We start from the raw sequence: 16,262 nt of genomic DNA on the forward strand, positions 1-16,262 counted from the left end.
CAGCGAAATCGAAGTAGTACAATCCAAGCTCACCAATAGAGTCACAAAAAGTCAAAAAAGCAGAAAAGAAGAAAAACAAACTGCTAGTGTGGCTGTCTTAGCTGCACCTTGCCCGTTTTTCTGCTTTCTAGACCATTGGAAATTTCCCGTGGACCCTCCAGTTGTTGATTGACGCCCACTAGGATGACTATTCTGGAGTAGAAGAATACAAGTGGTAACGGCTGACGCAAGGGATTTCTGATGGTTGGATTGATATGAAAACAAGGATTGAGTTTACGGAGTAGATACTAATTGAAGTATGTAACTAGTCCTCCTAGGTTGAGATTAAATGCTAAACAATCTAGATGAGGAAAATACTTAATCTCTTTGCGATAGGCAGGGTAAGCGTAAAATGAGGCCCAAAAAAAAAAAAAAAAAACTAAAAAATAGACTAACTAATAGATGCAAATTGATTTCGACAGCTCTCATCAGCTAAAATGCTAGACTAGTAGACTAAGATACTAGTAGTAGTTCTGTTTTGTAGAGCAAACCCAGTTTGACTTTCGCGGTCATCAGAAAACAAACAAACCCATGGATCAAGGCAGGACCTGCAACAGCACTAAGTTAGTGAGCTCCAGTATCAGATGCAGATGCAGCAGTGTAATAATAATCCAAAAAGAGTAAATACTGTGAATATCCACCTTAAGATGGGCATTGAAATCCAAGTTTCTAATATGAGTAAGCTCTTATTTTCCATTCTGACTTTGTTAAAGTGAATCTGGGGTCAATTCGACATGTTCAGATGCATGTAAGTAGTACAAGAAGCCAAAGGGAGTGTGGATTGACTGGATTTACTTGGCCGGCCTACAAATCAGGCGTAGTGCAATCGATTATTATTGAATAGATTGAATCAGGGCTCCTTTAAAAACAAGACCACTACTGTCACACTAGTGACAAACACAATCCATAAAATGTTAGGACTAAATGTACGGGGCCTTGTCTTCTGGATCCAGACTGGCTACTCATATTTGGCGGTGAAGTTGACTTCCAGGATTAAAACGGTAGAAGAGAAAAGAATCAATTGGTGCCTTGACCAACTACCGTAGGCAATACAGACTCTCCCAGCTTCCCAAGAAGTAAGAATCATTATTCATGGGATAGATAAAACATCGCCAAATCTAAGTAAGAGGGGGAATCAAGGACTGAGCCATGGCTAAAGTTTGACATGTATCAGAAGTTTCAAGATCAGGTTTCTAACACAATAACAACATTGATTATTACTCTTATGCATTCTTGACATCATGGAATTATTATTACTGGTAGACTCGATGAGCGTAATAAATGGTAGATAATACTCTTATCTTCAAGAATGTTTGTGACCGAGTAGACTAGGTGTACATCTCTCAGTTGATGGGATCTCCTTTCATTGCGTTTTTCATTTTTACCAGAAATGCGAAGAAAATGGGCAAAGGGTATGAAGAAAATAGCCCCTCCACTTAATTTATTTATAGTGGATATCAGCCAATGAGCATCGGGCGATCTACTTTTGTATGTCACACAATCAAAGGAGCTGGGCAGATAGAATGCCATAGAAGTCGGATCAAGTCCCAGCTGATACTCCATAGCCTGTCTAAAAGGTACAATTGCAGCAGAATGTCTTTGATTCTCGAGTGCAGAACCCCTGGTCAAGAGGAGCCAAACTACATTCAAGCTCGGAAACACTGACCAGGCCACCAGAACCAGCCATGAGAAATCAAATTCAATTCGCATTGATAATGTTCATTATGGAGAGAAATTAAGAGCGTCTGCGTTCCATGTTTCTCAGGGGGTTGAGCCTTCAAAGTCACCATAATGTAATTATGACCAAGTGGGGGGAGCCAGAGAGTCAAATAAATCGATACATTATTGTTATAATAATTACTATTATTATTATTGACAACTGATCGACAGCATTACAGTAAAACTTCATTACATATCGGATTAGTAACCATCCCTAGCCCTTCAACTCCATTTATTATTCTTACTTTGATTTCCCTGCTATTTAGCCTCTTTCCATCTTCCAGATATAACGCTTATCTGCTGCTTTGGATCACCAACTGCTGACGCATGATCGACTCGGTAATGAGGACGGAGATTTTGTCTACGTAAGACTTTTGTGGATGGAATTCCACCAACGAATGGGCTTGTAGCTCAGTGGTAGTAGCGCTCGCTTTGCATTCATAAATGCAGGTCTTCAGACCATAATTGCGAGAGGTCCGGGGTTCAATCCCCCGTGAGTCCATTAACTTTTTAATCTTTTTTTCTTAGTTTTACCCCATCTTCTTTTAATAATAAAGAATGATGGATTGGGGCTAGTAGAATAATGACATGGAATGATTTCCCAGGAAAAGCTACATTGCGTTACTGGACGTGAGGTGTACCGCTAGTATGGTTCAATATAATCATACCGTGCGAAGCATCCAGGACACTTGAGCCAAGTCAAAAGCAATCAGTATCGACTGACGGAATTCCTCACCCCACAAAATATGACGGTCGAGTAGTTGATTTGTTTATTCTTCTGCATTGCTACTGCAACTCTGCAAGTCTCCCAGTGGAGCTCAGCTAAAGCTGTGGGAATCCGATAAGAGAAAATCCAGGCCTTAAAGTTGACACCATTTTTATAGAAATGGAGCTAACATTAACATATCATCATCCTGTCAGCATGACTATTATTGACGACATCATTCGACGATTATGGTCGCGCTCCTGCCTTGATTGACCGGGGCGCTCCCTATATTGGCTTTGGATATCAGCTAGATAGATCCTCTGTATCGTCTACGAATGGACAGAGAGAGCCTGGAGGTCACTTGGATCTGTAACATGTAAACGAATCCTTTGCTGTCCAGTGGTGATCCACTCGAGTTGCGAATGATCAAGGCCGAATAAATAATAATAGCTCGAATCACGGAAGTATAGGCTCTTCCCGCCCCTTTGCTTCCTTCCGTTGGAGTCTGGGGAAGTGTCTCAGCTGGTTTCTCCCTGGGAGCGCAGGCGTACAGAATTACCAGGAAATGACATTCCTCCTTGACCCTTTCTTGCCAAAACTCTATCGATGGATCAAAAGTCGGGTGGATGCAAGGAATGAAACTATGAGTTGAGGGACCACTGACCATTAATTACGACAATAATGGCATTTGGCACCTAGCAGTTAATTCTTTAAGTCAATAATAACTGGAAATACTGTCTAAGTTGTCCATCTTAACAGACCCCAGCTTGTACTACTCAGTATAGATAGATGCTGCATTTCATTCCTATTTTCTAATTTTTTTATTATCACATGACTATCATAATCACCAATGTCTCCACAGGCTAATTAGTAGATTTTGTACTAGTTTGTTTAGCGTGTGAATTAAATCAACAAAAAATGGACAGCCCAAGATCCTGTTAAAGGATTTTAATGCTCTAAGACAATAATTGATAGACCTACGTTTCATCCATCAAGGCGTCATAGCTGACATCTCGGTTCCAATCAAGTGCCATAGCACTTAATTTGAAGGTGACATAGACATACCTTCCCTGCCTGTGTCAACAAAGGCAAGCTAATACTGGCAGATCATCGATTGATCAAGACCATGCGAGCTCTGGTTCAGCTTTTTGCCATGTTGTTATTATGAGCAAACTGAGCCGTACCACGTATTTGTTGCTTGGCCCATAGCTCAATCCCTTCAAAGATCATAGTAATCTACATCTTCCGGGCGTCTACGCGAGGCTCAAGGATGCCTACTTTCATGTGGAGTATTTCAGAATTTACCACAAATCAAGTCGAAGTGGCCAGCATGCGATCCTTTGGTTAGAGAATCAAACAAATGGTAAGCAAAGGATAGTAACGCTGACCGTTCGACGAACCGAGGAGTAGCCAGATTAAGAAAGCGACTTATTTGAATGTTAAATTTTTTTTTTTTAAAAATATAGTCATGTTCGAAGAGAGAGGAGAATTTTCATATTGTATGCTCCTGATAGACAAGCCCACCACATCCGTTTAGTGGTTCCCAGCCGTCATGTCATTAAGTTACACTTCAGGCAATCCTTTAAGCCTTTCCAAAGAACTGCCCCAAGAAAAATGAAATCTCAAGTATGCTCACCCGACCCAAGAGGTATGAAGGCAGAAAAGGAAATGTAAACACCATACACCGAGAGGAAGAAGAGTACATGAAAAGGGTAGCGAAAAACATGAAAGCTATCAATATGTATACATGTCATACACGTGTTAAGACAGTGATGAAGAGAGGAAGAAGTTGATGGAGAAACAATCGCAAAAGATCACCCATGAACTTTTGAATATGTCGCTCAGGTATAGTTAGTAGTACATTTAGGGCTTGTTCTCACCCTGCTGGCCCTGAGACTGCTGCTGCTGCTCAGACTGAGCCTTGTGCATCTTGTCAAAGAGGGTCAAGCTGGCAGTCTGGAGCTCATCGGTCTTCTGCTTGAGCTCCTCAGCAGTGGCGGTACCCTCACCAGACTGGTTCTTGGCAACAAACTCACGCAGTGTGGCGATCTTCTCGCGGATCTGCTCGGCCTCAGCCTTGTCAAGACGGTCCTCGAACTCCTTGAGAGCCTTCTCGGTGTCGTTCAGGACGCTGTCGGCACGGTTGGCAGCCTCAATGGCAGCCTTGCGCTCCTTGTCCTGCTCACCATACTTCTCAGCATCCTCAACCATCGACTGGATCTCAGAATCAGAGAGACCAGAGCCAGAGGCAATGGTGATGGACTGGTCCTTGCCGGTGGACTTGTCCTTGGCGGCAACGTGGACAATGGAATCGGCATCAATGTCGAAGGTGACCTCGATCTGGGGAACACCACGGTGGGCGGGAGGGATACCAACAAGCTGGAAGTTTCCAAGCAGCTTGTTGTCCTTGACAAGCTCACGCTCACCCTGGAACACCTTGATCTCGACAGCAGTCTGGAAATCAGCGGCGGTAGAGAAGGTCTGGGACTTCTTAGTGGGGATGGTGGTATTGCGGTTGATCAGACGAGTGAAGACACCGCCGAGAGTCTCGATACCGAGGGAAAGGGGAGTGACATCGAGCAGCAGAACGTCAGTAACCTCACCAGCCAGGACGGCACCCTGGATAGCAGCACCGATGGCGACAGCCTCATCAGGGTTGACAGACTTGGCAGGGTCACGACCGAACATGGACTTGACGGACTCGGCAACCTTGGGCATACGGGTCATACCACCAACCAGGATGATATCCTGGATGTCGCTGGCCTGAAGGTTGGCGTCCTTGAGAGCCTTGCGGACGGGTTCAATAGTGCGGTTGATCAGGGGGTCGACGAGGGACTCAAGCTGAGAGCGAGTCATCTTGAGGTTGATGTGCTTAGCGCCGCTAGCATCGGCAGTGATGAAGGGCAGGTTGATCTCGGTTTGAAGGGAAGAAGAAAGTTCGATCTTAGCCTTCTCAGCGGCCTCACGGATACGCTGGATAGCCATGCGGTCGCCGGAGAGATCAAGGCCAGAATCCTTCTTGAACTGCTGGACAATGTGACGAACCAGGTGGATATCGAAGTCCTCACCACCAAGGTGGGTATCACCGTTGGTGGACTTGACCTCGAACACACCCTTCTGGATCTCCAGAACGGAGATATCGAAAGTACCACCACCCAGATCGTAGACGGCGACAACACGGTCGGCCTCCTTCTCCAGACCGTAGGCAAGGGCAGCAGCGGTGGGTTCGTTAACAACACGGAGAACGTTCAGACCAGCGATCTGACCAGCGTCCTTGGTAGCCTGACGCTGGGAGTCGTTGAAATAAGCAGGCACAGTGACGACAGCGTTCTTAACGGGCTTGCTGAGGTAGTTCTCGGCAGTCTCCTTCATCTTCTGAAGGACAAAGCCACCGATCTGAGACGGCGAGTACTTCTGACCGCGAGCCTCAACCCAGGCATCGCCGTTGGTGTGCTGCACAATCTTGTAGGGGACCTCCTTGATGTCACGCTGGACCTCGGGGTCGGTAAACTTGCGACCGATGAGACGCTTGGTGGCGAACAAAGTGTTCTCAGGGTTGACAACGGCCTGACGCTTGGCAGCAATACCGACCAGACGCTCACCATCCTGGGCGAAAGCAACAACAGAGGGTGTTGTTCTAGCACCTTTTCATCTCAAGTTAGCTACACTGCCAGAAACCAGAATCACGGCAGATGCATTGGATCCGTGTATCCAATCAGATCACGGCATGAAAAATTTTTCTAATAACGTACCTTCTGCGTTCTCAATGATCTTGGGGTCTTGCCCTCCATAATGGCGACGGCCGAGTTTGTAGTACCTAGGAAAGCCGTTAGAAGGAAAATCTCAAGCATGAACACTGCCGCAATAACATACCCAGATCGATACCAATGACCTGACCCTTAACCTTCTCACCCTCGGTCGAGTTCCATCTCCGGAAAGAGGCGCCGGGAACTCTGAAAGCAGGGGTGCGGGCAGTACGCGGCAACTGAAAGAGAAAATGAAGCGTTAGTCCAGAAAATCGAGCTTGCGATGATGTTCCGGCAGAGGATGCACATACAGCGCGGACGAGACGAGATGGCATCATCGTGACTTGATTAAAAAGTAGATAATACAGAAACTCAAAAAGAATGAAGTAGCGAGAACTCCGGTCCGATTCAATCGAAGGGAGAACGAGATAAAGGAAGAGATATAGGGGAAAGGTACGGAGGATGAGAGGAGGAAAGGAGATAGATGACTTTTTTAATGTCTGGGGAAAAAGAGACTTCAAAAGGAAGAAGGGAGAATGGGTGGGTAGTAGTAGAAAATTGCACGGAGAGCTTCGGCCCGTCGTCGAAATTGGTAGAATCACAGCTGGCCCAATGATAGCCGAGTTAGCCTTAGACCGCCTCCTAGCCGGGCCAATCGCCAGCTGTGAGAGCTGTCCGTCCAAATAAAATTCTTGGTAAGGTACCTAACCTACTGAGCCTGGCTGGCAGTAGCAGGTACTCTTAAGTCAAACGAAAATGAGCAAGGCAAAAATCTTTAATACTTGTATGCTTTTTTTATATGCTATGTGTTTCTCAGTGCCCAAGTAGTGTAGGAGAACGACTGGGCGGGGGAAGGCAATAATATGGCCTGAATGCAGGACTTGAGCTACCATTTTAATGCTGATGCAGCTCTAGTCTTTGGCGTTGTTATGCCTATAAGAAGGGGAGTCCTATATCATTTAATGGATGAACCTTGCAACAGCTTGCTATACTTATATCGAATTGTGTTGTAATGAAATTCCTTGTATACACTGACGACACAGAGGAGAAGACAACAACCACGCGGTAGATCTTTCGCATAGTTTCTCTCTTTAGGAGGACTATAGAGTATACTGCCAATATCAGCCCTACGGAATGTGCGTATCCTATACCATCATAGTAGTGGTATACAGCAAGACCGGGAATCAGCTGAGAAATCCCTTCTTGTCGGGTAGAGAATGGAATTCCATAGTATTGTGGCAAATCTGAAGCTCATATACGCCGTACTCCGAAGCCGGCGTTGACAAAGGAGTTCCATCCAACTGTCCCATGATCTACAGCTGCTTAATGCCATTCCGAGAATACAATTCGTCAGTCAGCTTTGTTCGTCCCGATACAGGGGTTTGCCAAATTGTCTCTGATGTTTCCCAATTGATGTCACGTGCCTCGGAGATCTTTCTAGCATTCTGGGTCCCAGCGTGACGACTAGCTCTCTTCAACGACTGCAGAGGGCATATTTATCTGCTGATAGCTGCAGAAGTCTGCTTGTTTAAGAGGTACCTCTGTAACTAGGCGCAAGATATGTCGCTCAATGAATGACAACTACTTCCACTACAGCAAATGCACGATACTCATCACGCGATCTTGGTGCTTCCGCTGTGTGAAGAGAGAATCCGGTGTCCAAGGGCCTGCGAGCATATTATACAGACTTCATCAAGCTTTCCTCAACGTGCTAGATGCATCTACTATCGGAATAGACCGACTAGTCTGATTCCGGAGACTCGACAAGATGATAATGAGATGGAAATGGAATGAGATCTCGGCCAGCCGCATTATTCGCTGAAGGATCCCCCGGATTTGTCTGTGACAAGACTTACGTCATCAGCTCGGGGCCAGTGATCACAACCCCAGGCCTCGACCATTCCCAAGTCGTCACTCTCAGTCACACCATCATCCTACTACAACCTTACCTTACCTATACCTCTTATCTACCTTACCCTAGCTGAATTTACGGTTGACGATGATCCAATACCTAGGTAGTCGCAGTAGTCTCAGCAATTTATCTTCCGATTCTGATCCCCAGCCCAGGAACTCATTAATCACAACCACCTTTGGTTCGGGTGCCGCTACTACCAGGTTGTAGGGTACCTCACTGACAGAAGGCAACTTGCAATCTTGTCCATCGCCACTTACAGCACTACCTCTATCACAGTCACCTTCGTCGTCTCCCTCGTCTTCTCTCTGCAGCCCGCTCGGCAGCCGCGGCGTCTACCACAGTCCCGCTCCAACAATGTCAGCGTGATCTTGACAAAACCATCATGACTACGGATTCTACTCTCCCGTTGGTCCAATCCTGCCTTTAGTGTTGGCTTGTTTCAACTTCACCTGGCTGACCTCGCTGTTTTATTAGACATCGCTCAACTGAGTCACTGATCCTTGCAACAAAACGCCGATTTTTCCCTTTCAAGATACCCAACTTGTCTGTCACTCTGCTATACTGGCGAGTTTGTCGCATGAATGAATCATGCTAACACTACCATAGCCACCAACAACTTCGCAACTATATCAGTACCGCCGACCCGGACAGAATCTACTTAGTCGCTGACAGAGTGATATATTCGATTCACATTTCGTCGCAAAAGCGAGAGACGATAGCGGTCATACCGTTTGAACCGAAATGCCTCACCGCGGGGTATGGTTGGATAGGTGTCGGCGGCTCCGATAATGGAGAGTGCGCCTTTGTACGGGTCGCTGATCTGACCGCACATGGCGATACATCAGTTTTGCCGTCCTCAGATGTCGATAGTGCCTTACCCATCAACCTGGGACCTCCAATAAGGCTTTCCCCTCCTTGGCCGTCTCGAGGAGAGTCTGAGTCCACTCACCAGGCTTCAAGACCGCTTATGCCCGAGGTACAGTTGCACAAGTTCGGGGGCAGCATTGTGAACTCGGTGACTGTTCACCGGTTGCCCGGTGCCGACAAGGGATTCGCCGATGAGGACATTATGATCCTAAGGTATTCCCACCATAGATGACTCCCCGTCTGATAGTTGGTGCTGAATGTGCGGCAGTAATAATGACAAGACTGTTACAATCTATTCTCTGACTCGGTCGAAAGTCCTCAAGGTCCTTCCTCACCAAGCATGCATGAATTATGCTGTTATGTCACCGGACTCCACCCTGCTCGCTGCGGTTGGAGATGAGACTCGTGCATATTTCTACGATGTTACATGTGATTTGGAGACAACGGTTCTGACAGACAACGGTGAGAAGCTTCCTGCATGGGATTGGGATCTTATCCGTTGCATAGAGATGGATATTGGCACACGCTTCGATGATGGCTGCTGCTTCACTGTTGCATTCTCTCCATTCAGTCGACTGTGCGCTATCGGTTCACAGTCGGGAGTTATTACAGTGTTCGACGTGGCCACAGTTCGAGACACAGCAGGCGAGGCAAACGGTAAGAACGCGATAATATGCAATTTCAATTCCTCAAGGCCGTGCTGTAACGGTGGTGCTGTGCGTTGCATGGCTTTTGCACCTGAGCCTTGGGACCTCCTGGTGTGGCTTGAAGACAAAGGACGAGCCGGGGTTGCGGACGTTCGCCAGGCTTTCATACGCAGACAGATTCTAAATCTGGATATGAACGATCCCGATTTGGAAGAAGTATACACAGAGCCGATACTAGATGACTCTGAAGAACTCGAATCTGACCTTGACGGTCGTGTTCTCGCTGAATCTCGGCATGGAACGGATGCAACCCACCGGGCTATTCTCGATTCGATCGAGCGTACTTCGGATGAGCGGGGAAATGGGGCGGATCATTCTCCTTTGCGTGAGAGCTTGATACAGGACCTCACACAGAGAGAGAGGCTGATTGTGGAATTCTTAAATACAGCACGTTGGACGTCGAGGTTAGAAGAGGGTCTGACTGAACGGCGAGCTAGAGTCAACGCCCAACCGCATCCTGCACCTCGCTCACAGTTCCAAGCATCCAGCGAAGGAACTCGTCGACCATCCCGTCCTACCTCGCCACCACACCGAAGCGACGCTCTTATTGATACATTTCGGGAAAACTACCTTGGCCACACAGGAATCTCCGGCCGGAACTTGAATGCAGGGCGCGACAACCCTGTGACTCCTTCACGGGGATATCCCGAGGGTAGTAGGTCGGTTATTGGGGCCAATGTTGGACCGCAGCCAAGTCTCACTCTGAGCTGGACAGCTTCACCGTCAGAACTTCAGTCTGCCACATTTCTTGATCGCTTGCATCCTGCAGACCGCGATGCCGATGGTCCGAGCAGCTCTAATAGCGAAGAAGGCTCGGACACTCGAGCCCATGAATCTGTAACTCGCCCGTCTGCCACCGTTGACCATTCTAGCGCTTCGCGACTCACGGCATCCGATAGTCGGCATGACTTGGGACGTCTGTCAACTTCAGAATTGAGGACAAACGTCGCGGCAGAGAGGCTTCGAAGACAACGACAAATTATCAACGAGGCGCAACAAAGAAACAGTCAACGGGAACAACGATACCGTCAACAGCTCTTGGGTTTTGAACAGACACGCTCTCCTAGATGGATCAGGAGTGTCTTGAACGAACTCCCAGACAGGAGTCTAGGGCCCGGAGCTAGAGACCAGGAGTCAGGTAGCACGGCTGGACTAGGTTTCGGCGCCGACGGAAGGACACTGTAAGCTGAGGCCCTGGTCTGTTTCAAGCTCGAGGAGGGAAACTGACTTGAGCAGGTACATTGCCACAGTAGATGGCATTTTTGAATTCCAGATCAATACTGCCGACCGAAAGACATTTCCCGTTATGTCGTATCGATGAGTGTAGCATATTCAGAAACCGGGGCTCTATCATTCTCATTTGATCTTTTACTATCGATATGATAAGGTGGCAACACCTCGTGAACGATGCCATCCCTCGTCCTTTTCATCGTGATTCTTCTTCATCTCCTTCGTCTTCTTCATACTTATCTTGATTTCCTTCCCGTCTTTCTGGCCTGGTTACATACTGAAGATGATAGGCTCAGAGGTGTCCATTCTTACGGAGCAGTACAGCGACCGGGGAAAGCCCATTAGACGGCTTGGAATATACCACAGGTTTCTTGTCGTATTTTGAGACATTCGTCTTTGCATCCTGACTTGAGTATGCATGTGTGTGAGCCTCGAATTTTGCATGAATGGTTCAGTTGGCATACTGCATCTATGCATGGCGTTTACGGCGTCTGTACATGGTCATTTTTGTATGCAGTAATAGCTGCTGGATATATGGTGTGGCAGAAATTCTTCTCGAGTCAACTGATAATAATTATTACAATATGTGGATAAATAAAAAGTACGGTAAAGATTTTGAAAGCAGAGAACAACTGCTTGATAGTGATCAGGGAAGTATAGTGGTGTACTACCTGGTAGCATTATATGCAGCACAGTCCCCACCCGACGTCAGCGAAAGTTGTGTGTGGGCTCGCTTTAGTGTTACTGCCATTCATGGCCGCCATTACATGAGACACTCCTACTCTCACTGTTGCTGGCTTCTAGTCTCCTCAATCGTTTATGAATATCAGCTGCTGAGAGCCGTCTTCTCTGTGTTAATCATTTCCCCTCCCAAGATAGACTGTTGTCAAAGTATTCACTGGCAAGCCACGTGACTGTGAATCTGGAGTGGAGGGTCGTTCCAACTATTCCGGGTCTCCAGATTGATCATCCCTCAAATCAAGCAAGCATTGCACTGAATCCCAGGCAGACTGGGCAGATTTTTTTATCATCCTGACATCTCTCTGCACCGCTTCTCCGAATGGCAGAAACGGTGGCCTCCATCTTGGCCGACCTGAGCCTCAACTCCGAGAATTTAAGCGGGTCGGCCTTCGATGCTCAGCTTGCTGAAGAGGAAAATGGAACCTACAGACACCGGGGTCCTCGACAGCGGCCACGACAGAGTGCCTCAGACCTCAAAGCTGAATTAGAGAGAGAGTTTCTGACACCATCACCACGGTTCAGCCCAGAATGGCTCAACCGCCTACAAAAGTTTGTGTTGACAACCTACGCCTGGCTGGTATTATTACTAACCATCCTCGCAGACGATGGGATGTCCCGGTCGACTACACCGACCTCTACGAGATTGCTCCCACCCAAACACGGACTATTGTTCGTTTTACCCGGGAAGGTCTGGAGGGTCGAGTCACGGGCTACCACGAAGTCACGGTCCCTGCTGCTGCAGCCAACGCCAAAAACTCGACGTCTCTACTGCGCAGGCCCGCGGGTCGTGCTGACTTCGTGAGAGGCGCAGCAGGGTTTTTTCCATTTGCGCCGGGAGGACTCGACGGTGTTGAGGCTATTGCTGAAATGGAATCTGAAGCACAGGCTGCGGAACGCTCAAGAACCGGTGGCAAACAGTCCGGTCTCGACCGCATTATCAATTTTGGAGCCGAGGGTGGCCTCTTGGAGATAGCCCCTGGCTTTTCCCGCGGGTTGCAATTCGAGGCGGCCAAGACCAAGGAGACAGCGGAAGGTGACAAGGAAGTTGAGCATGCCCTCCAGCAAGAAGAAAGTGATCTTCATGTGGAGAGAGATGAAGACGCCGTCTCGGACGTTGAAGGTGGGGTGAAGATTGGCGAGGATGATGAACTGAGTGGCGAAGAGGATATCGATTCTCTCCTCCCTGTCGAGTTCCCAGCCTTGGAGCCTCGAGCGCCATTACTCGGCGGCGTCAAGCAAAGGCAGGGTGGCAAAGAGTGGGCTCACGTCGTGGACGTCAATAAACACATCCCTAACTTCCATGAACTCGTGCCTGACATGGCTCGGGAGTGGCCGTTCGAACTGGATACCTTCCAGAAGGAGGCAGTGTATCACCTCGAGAATGGCGATTCAGTCTTTGTCGCGGCTCATACCTCAGCCGGTAAAACTGTCGTTGCAGAATACGCTATCGCTCTGGCCTCAAAACATATGACCAAGGCGATTTACACATCTCCTATCAAAGCTCTGAGCAATCAAAAGTTCAGAGACTTCAGAAGTGAGTTCGATGATGTTGGAATTCTTACCGGAGATGTTCAAATCAACCCGGAGGCCAGCTGCTTGATCATGACGACCGAGATCTTGCGGAGTATGCTCTACCGAGGCGCGGATCTGATCAGAGATGTTGAATTTGTGATCTTTGACGAGGTGCACTATGTGAATGATCTCGAGCGAGGTGTTGTTTGGGAAGAAGTCATCATCATGCTTCCGGAGCATGTCACTCTCATCCTGCTCTCTGCTACAGTCCCCAATACCTATGAATTTGCCTCATGGGTTGGTCGTACGAAGAAGAAGGATATCTACGTCATCTCCACCGCCAAACGTCCTGTTCCACTGGAGCACTATATCTGGGCAGGCAAAGATAAGTATAAAATTGTCGACTCGAACAAGCGTTTTCTCGAGACTGGCTGGAAAGAAGCAGACAACATCATCTCGGGCAGAGACAAAATCAAAGCACAAAAGGCCGCCGAAGCTCAAGCTCAGTCTCAAGCACAGCGCGGAGGACAGCAAGGCAGAGGACGTGGGCAGCCTGCTGGTAGAGGAGCTCCTCGTGGAAACGCTCAGCGGGGCGGTGCTCCTCGCGGCAGAGGCCAACCAGCTAACAGGGGCACTGGCAATATCGCTCGTACGGGACGGGGTGGAGGACGCACAACGGCTGCTCAGGATAAGACAATCTGGGTACAGCTCGTGGGGCACCTCCGAAAAGAGAACTTGCTTCCAGGCTGCATCTTCGTTTTCTCGAAAAAGAGGTGTGAAGAGAATGCAGACTCACTCTCCAATCAAGATTTCTGCAATGCTTCCGAGAAGAGTTTGATTCATATGTTCATCGAGAAGTCCCTGACACGACTCAAGCCAGAAGACAGAACTCTGCCACAAATTCTTCGGCTGCGGGAGCTGCTAAGCAGAGGTATTGCTGTTCACCACGGTGGTCTTCTGCCAATCATGAAAGAAATTGTGGAAATCTTGTTCGCAAAATCGTTGGTCAAGATCCTTTTCGCTACCGAGACGTTTGCAATGGGTCTCAATCTGCCCACAAGAACCGTCGTTTTCTCTGGATTCAGAAAGCACGACGGTAGGGCCTTTAGAGATCTCTTGCCGGGCGAGTATACTCAGATGGCAGGACGTGCTGGACGGAGAGGTCTTGACACTGTTGGATATGTCATCATTGTGAGCGTTGGCCGAGACGAGGCGCCCCCTGCGGGTGCTTTGAGGAAGATGATCCTTGGTGACCCGACAAAACTCCGGTCTCAGTTCAGACTCACTTACAATATGATTTTGAACCTCTTGCGTGTGGAAGCTCTGAAGATCGAAGAAATGATCAAGCGAAGCTTCAGTGAGAATGCCACCCAGGCTCTGCTGCCGGAGCATGAGAAACAGGTCCAGCTTTCTGAAGCAAGTCTGGCGAAGATCAAACGAGAACCTTGCGATATCTGCGATATTGACCTAGTGGCCTGCCATGATGCAGCTATTGAGTATGAGAAGCTAACGAGCGAACTTCATGTTGGTCTACTTGCCTCTCCTGTGGGCAAGCGTCTCTTCATGCCGAAGCGGCTTGTTGTGTATCGAAAGGTTTGTTGGACTGCGGATGTTACTACCCTCTGTTCTCAGATTACTGAACTTTTCATAGGATGGTTTCCGAACTGCGGGTATCATTGTTAGAGAAGGTGTTGGAGGAGGTGCCACTCCTAGCATACAGGTCCTTGAGATCGGCAAATTGAGCCACAGACGCCATCCAAGCGACATTTTGCCTTTCCTTCCAAGATTCCGACACTTGTTACACCCTTTGCCGACTCGTGCTGCAGACATGACGCTGAAAGTTTGCAAGGTTCCTCTTTCAGACCTAGAGTGTGTTACCAACACAATGGTGAAAGTGGGTGGTCCAACATGGTATCTGAACATCAAGAAAGGTTTGAATTTTGTGCCCATCATCCTAGCAGAAGCTAATTCGAAACTCACAGAGGCAATTAAATTCGCGGACAAGGAGCTTTCGAAACTTTGCGCTTCCTGGACAAGCCCTGTCTGGGATGAGATGGACTGGGCTCGGATCAAAGAACTACAAGTGCGAGACATACTAGAAAAACGGCAAGCACAGGCAGCTATCACTCAATCTTGCCGTTGCTTACAGTGCCCGTCTTTCTTGAAGCACGTGAGTAGCCATCGCCTACACACCGATTTCTCGTAAACTAGATTGTCACTGACTTCGAGCAGTTTGAGATGCAACACGATGAATGGCAGGTGAAGGAGAATATCTCCCAGCTGAAACAGCTCATGTCGGACCAAAACCTGCAACTACTACCGGACTACGAGCAGCGCATCCAAGTGCTAAGAGACCTAGGGTTCATTGATGAGCAATCCCGAGTTCAGCTAAAGGGCAAAGTCGCATGTGAGGTGAGTCATCCAATCTTCCGCGAGGCTGGAAGTGTAGAGCTAATATTTATGGACAGATTCACTCGGCAGATGAACTGGTCCTGACGGAGTTGATTCTCGAGAACGTCCTGGCTGAATACGAGCCTGAAGAGATTGTTGCGCTCTTGTCCGCATTTGTCTTCCAGGAGAAGACGGAGAACGTTCCTACCTTGACCCCACGTCTGGAGAAGGGCAAGGAGGCGATTATTCGGATCGCTGAGAAGGTGAACGACCTCCAAATCCAATACCAGGTCATTCAGTCTAGCGAGGACAGCAACGACTTCGCCAGCCAGCCCCGCTTTGGTCTGGCAGAGGTAGTTTACGAATGGGCCAAGGGCATGTCCTTCAACCGCATCACAGACTTGACGGATGTGATGGAAGGTACCATTGTTCGGACGATTACTCGACTAGATGAGACTTGTCGCGAAGTGAGGAACGCGGCGAAGCTGGTTGGAGATCCGACGTTATACACGAAGATGCAACAGGCGCAGGAGCTGATCAAGCGCGATGTCATCTTTGCGGCGTCTTTGTACATGTAGCGTACTTTCTTACCTCTCCTCATTACGCTAGAGTAGAACGAATTAAATGATATTGTAAGCAAATATGATGATAATCACGGGAGAATGAAAACAAAACAATCATCCATATTC

General features: G+C 48.1%; 3 protein-coding genes and 1 non-coding gene across 4 annotated transcripts; 3 read left to right on the forward strand and 1 right to left on the reverse strand.

Annotated features, from left to right (window-relative positions):
• Positions 1-2,158: 2,158 nt before the first annotated feature.
• Positions 2,159-2,260, forward strand: P174DRAFT_t7. The gene has a single exon. It is a non-coding gene; the product is annotated as a tRNA-Ala (tRNA).
• Positions 2,261-4,053: 1,793 nt separating this feature from the next.
• P174DRAFT_437235 (Hsp70 family protein) lies at positions 4,054-6,661 on the reverse strand. The gene is made up of 4 exons (XM_024826234.1): positions 6,522-6,661; positions 6,338-6,449; positions 6,213-6,281; positions 4,054-6,108 (listed from the first exon to the last, which is right to left on the reverse strand). The coding sequence occupies exons 1-4, from the start codon at positions 6,546-6,548 to the stop codon at positions 4,328-4,330; spliced, it is 1,989 nt and encodes a 662-aa protein (XP_024687405.1). The 5' UTR covers positions 6,549-6,661; the 3' UTR covers positions 4,054-4,327.
• Positions 6,662-8,507: 1,846 nt separating this feature from the next.
• Positions 8,508-11,020, forward strand: P174DRAFT_456459 (uncharacterized protein; the record flags this gene model as incomplete). The annotated part of the gene is made up of 5 exons (XM_024829435.1): positions 8,508-8,530; positions 8,600-8,668; positions 8,732-9,205; positions 9,261-10,880; positions 10,936-11,020. The coding sequence occupies 5 exons, from the start codon at positions 8,508-8,510 to the stop codon at positions 11,018-11,020; spliced, it is 2,271 nt and encodes a 756-aa protein (XP_024687406.1).
• A 665-nt stretch (positions 11,021-11,685) lies between these two features.
• On the forward strand, positions 11,686-16,207 carry P174DRAFT_382493 (SKI complex RNA helicase subunit SKI2). Its single transcript, XM_024823122.1, has 6 exons — positions 11,686-12,219; positions 12,273-14,775; positions 14,834-15,113; positions 15,165-15,352; positions 15,415-15,594; positions 15,651-16,207. Exons 1-6 carry the CDS (start codon positions 11,990-11,992, stop codon positions 16,149-16,151), a joined length of 3,882 nt encoding a protein of 1,293 aa, XP_024687407.1. The 5' UTR covers positions 11,686-11,989; the 3' UTR covers positions 16,152-16,207.
• Positions 16,208-16,262: the final 55 nt, after the last annotated feature.

Source organism: Aspergillus novofumigatus (genome assembly GCF_002847465.1).
Source record: "Aspergillus novofumigatus IBT 16806 chromosome Unknown P174scaffold_1, whole genome shotgun sequence".
Taxonomy (NCBI): Eukaryota; Fungi; Ascomycota; class Eurotiomycetes; order Eurotiales; family Aspergillaceae; genus Aspergillus; species Aspergillus novofumigatus.

What these genes read in the sequence shown, in the direction of transcription:
- P174DRAFT_437235 (XM_024826234.1), bottom strand. Translation starts at nt 6,548, where the DNA reads ATGATGCCATCTCGTCTCGTCCGCGCT. An exon ending in GGTCATTGGTATCGATCTGG is followed by an intron (nt 6,282 to 6,337) that starts GTATGTTATTGC and finishes CGGCTTTCCTAG; the next exon opens with GTACTACAAACTCGGCCGTC. An exon ending in ATTGAGAACGCAGAAGGTAC is followed by an intron (nt 6,109 to 6,212) that starts GTTATTAGAAAA and finishes TGAGATGAAAAG; the next exon opens with GTGCTAGAACAACACCCTCT.
- P174DRAFT_382493 (XM_024823122.1), top strand. Translation starts at nt 11,990, where the DNA reads ATGGCAGAAACGGTGGCCTCCATCTTGGCCGACCTGAGCCTCAACTCC. An exon ending in TGGCTCAACCGCCTACAAAA is followed by an intron (nt 12,220 to 12,272) that starts GTTTGTGTTGAC and finishes CCATCCTCGCAG; the next exon opens with ACGATGGGATGTCCCGGTCG. An exon ending in GCCCGTCTTTCTTGAAGCAC is followed by an intron (nt 15,353 to 15,414) that starts GTGAGTAGCCAT and finishes GACTTCGAGCAG; the next exon opens with TTTGAGATGCAACACGATGA.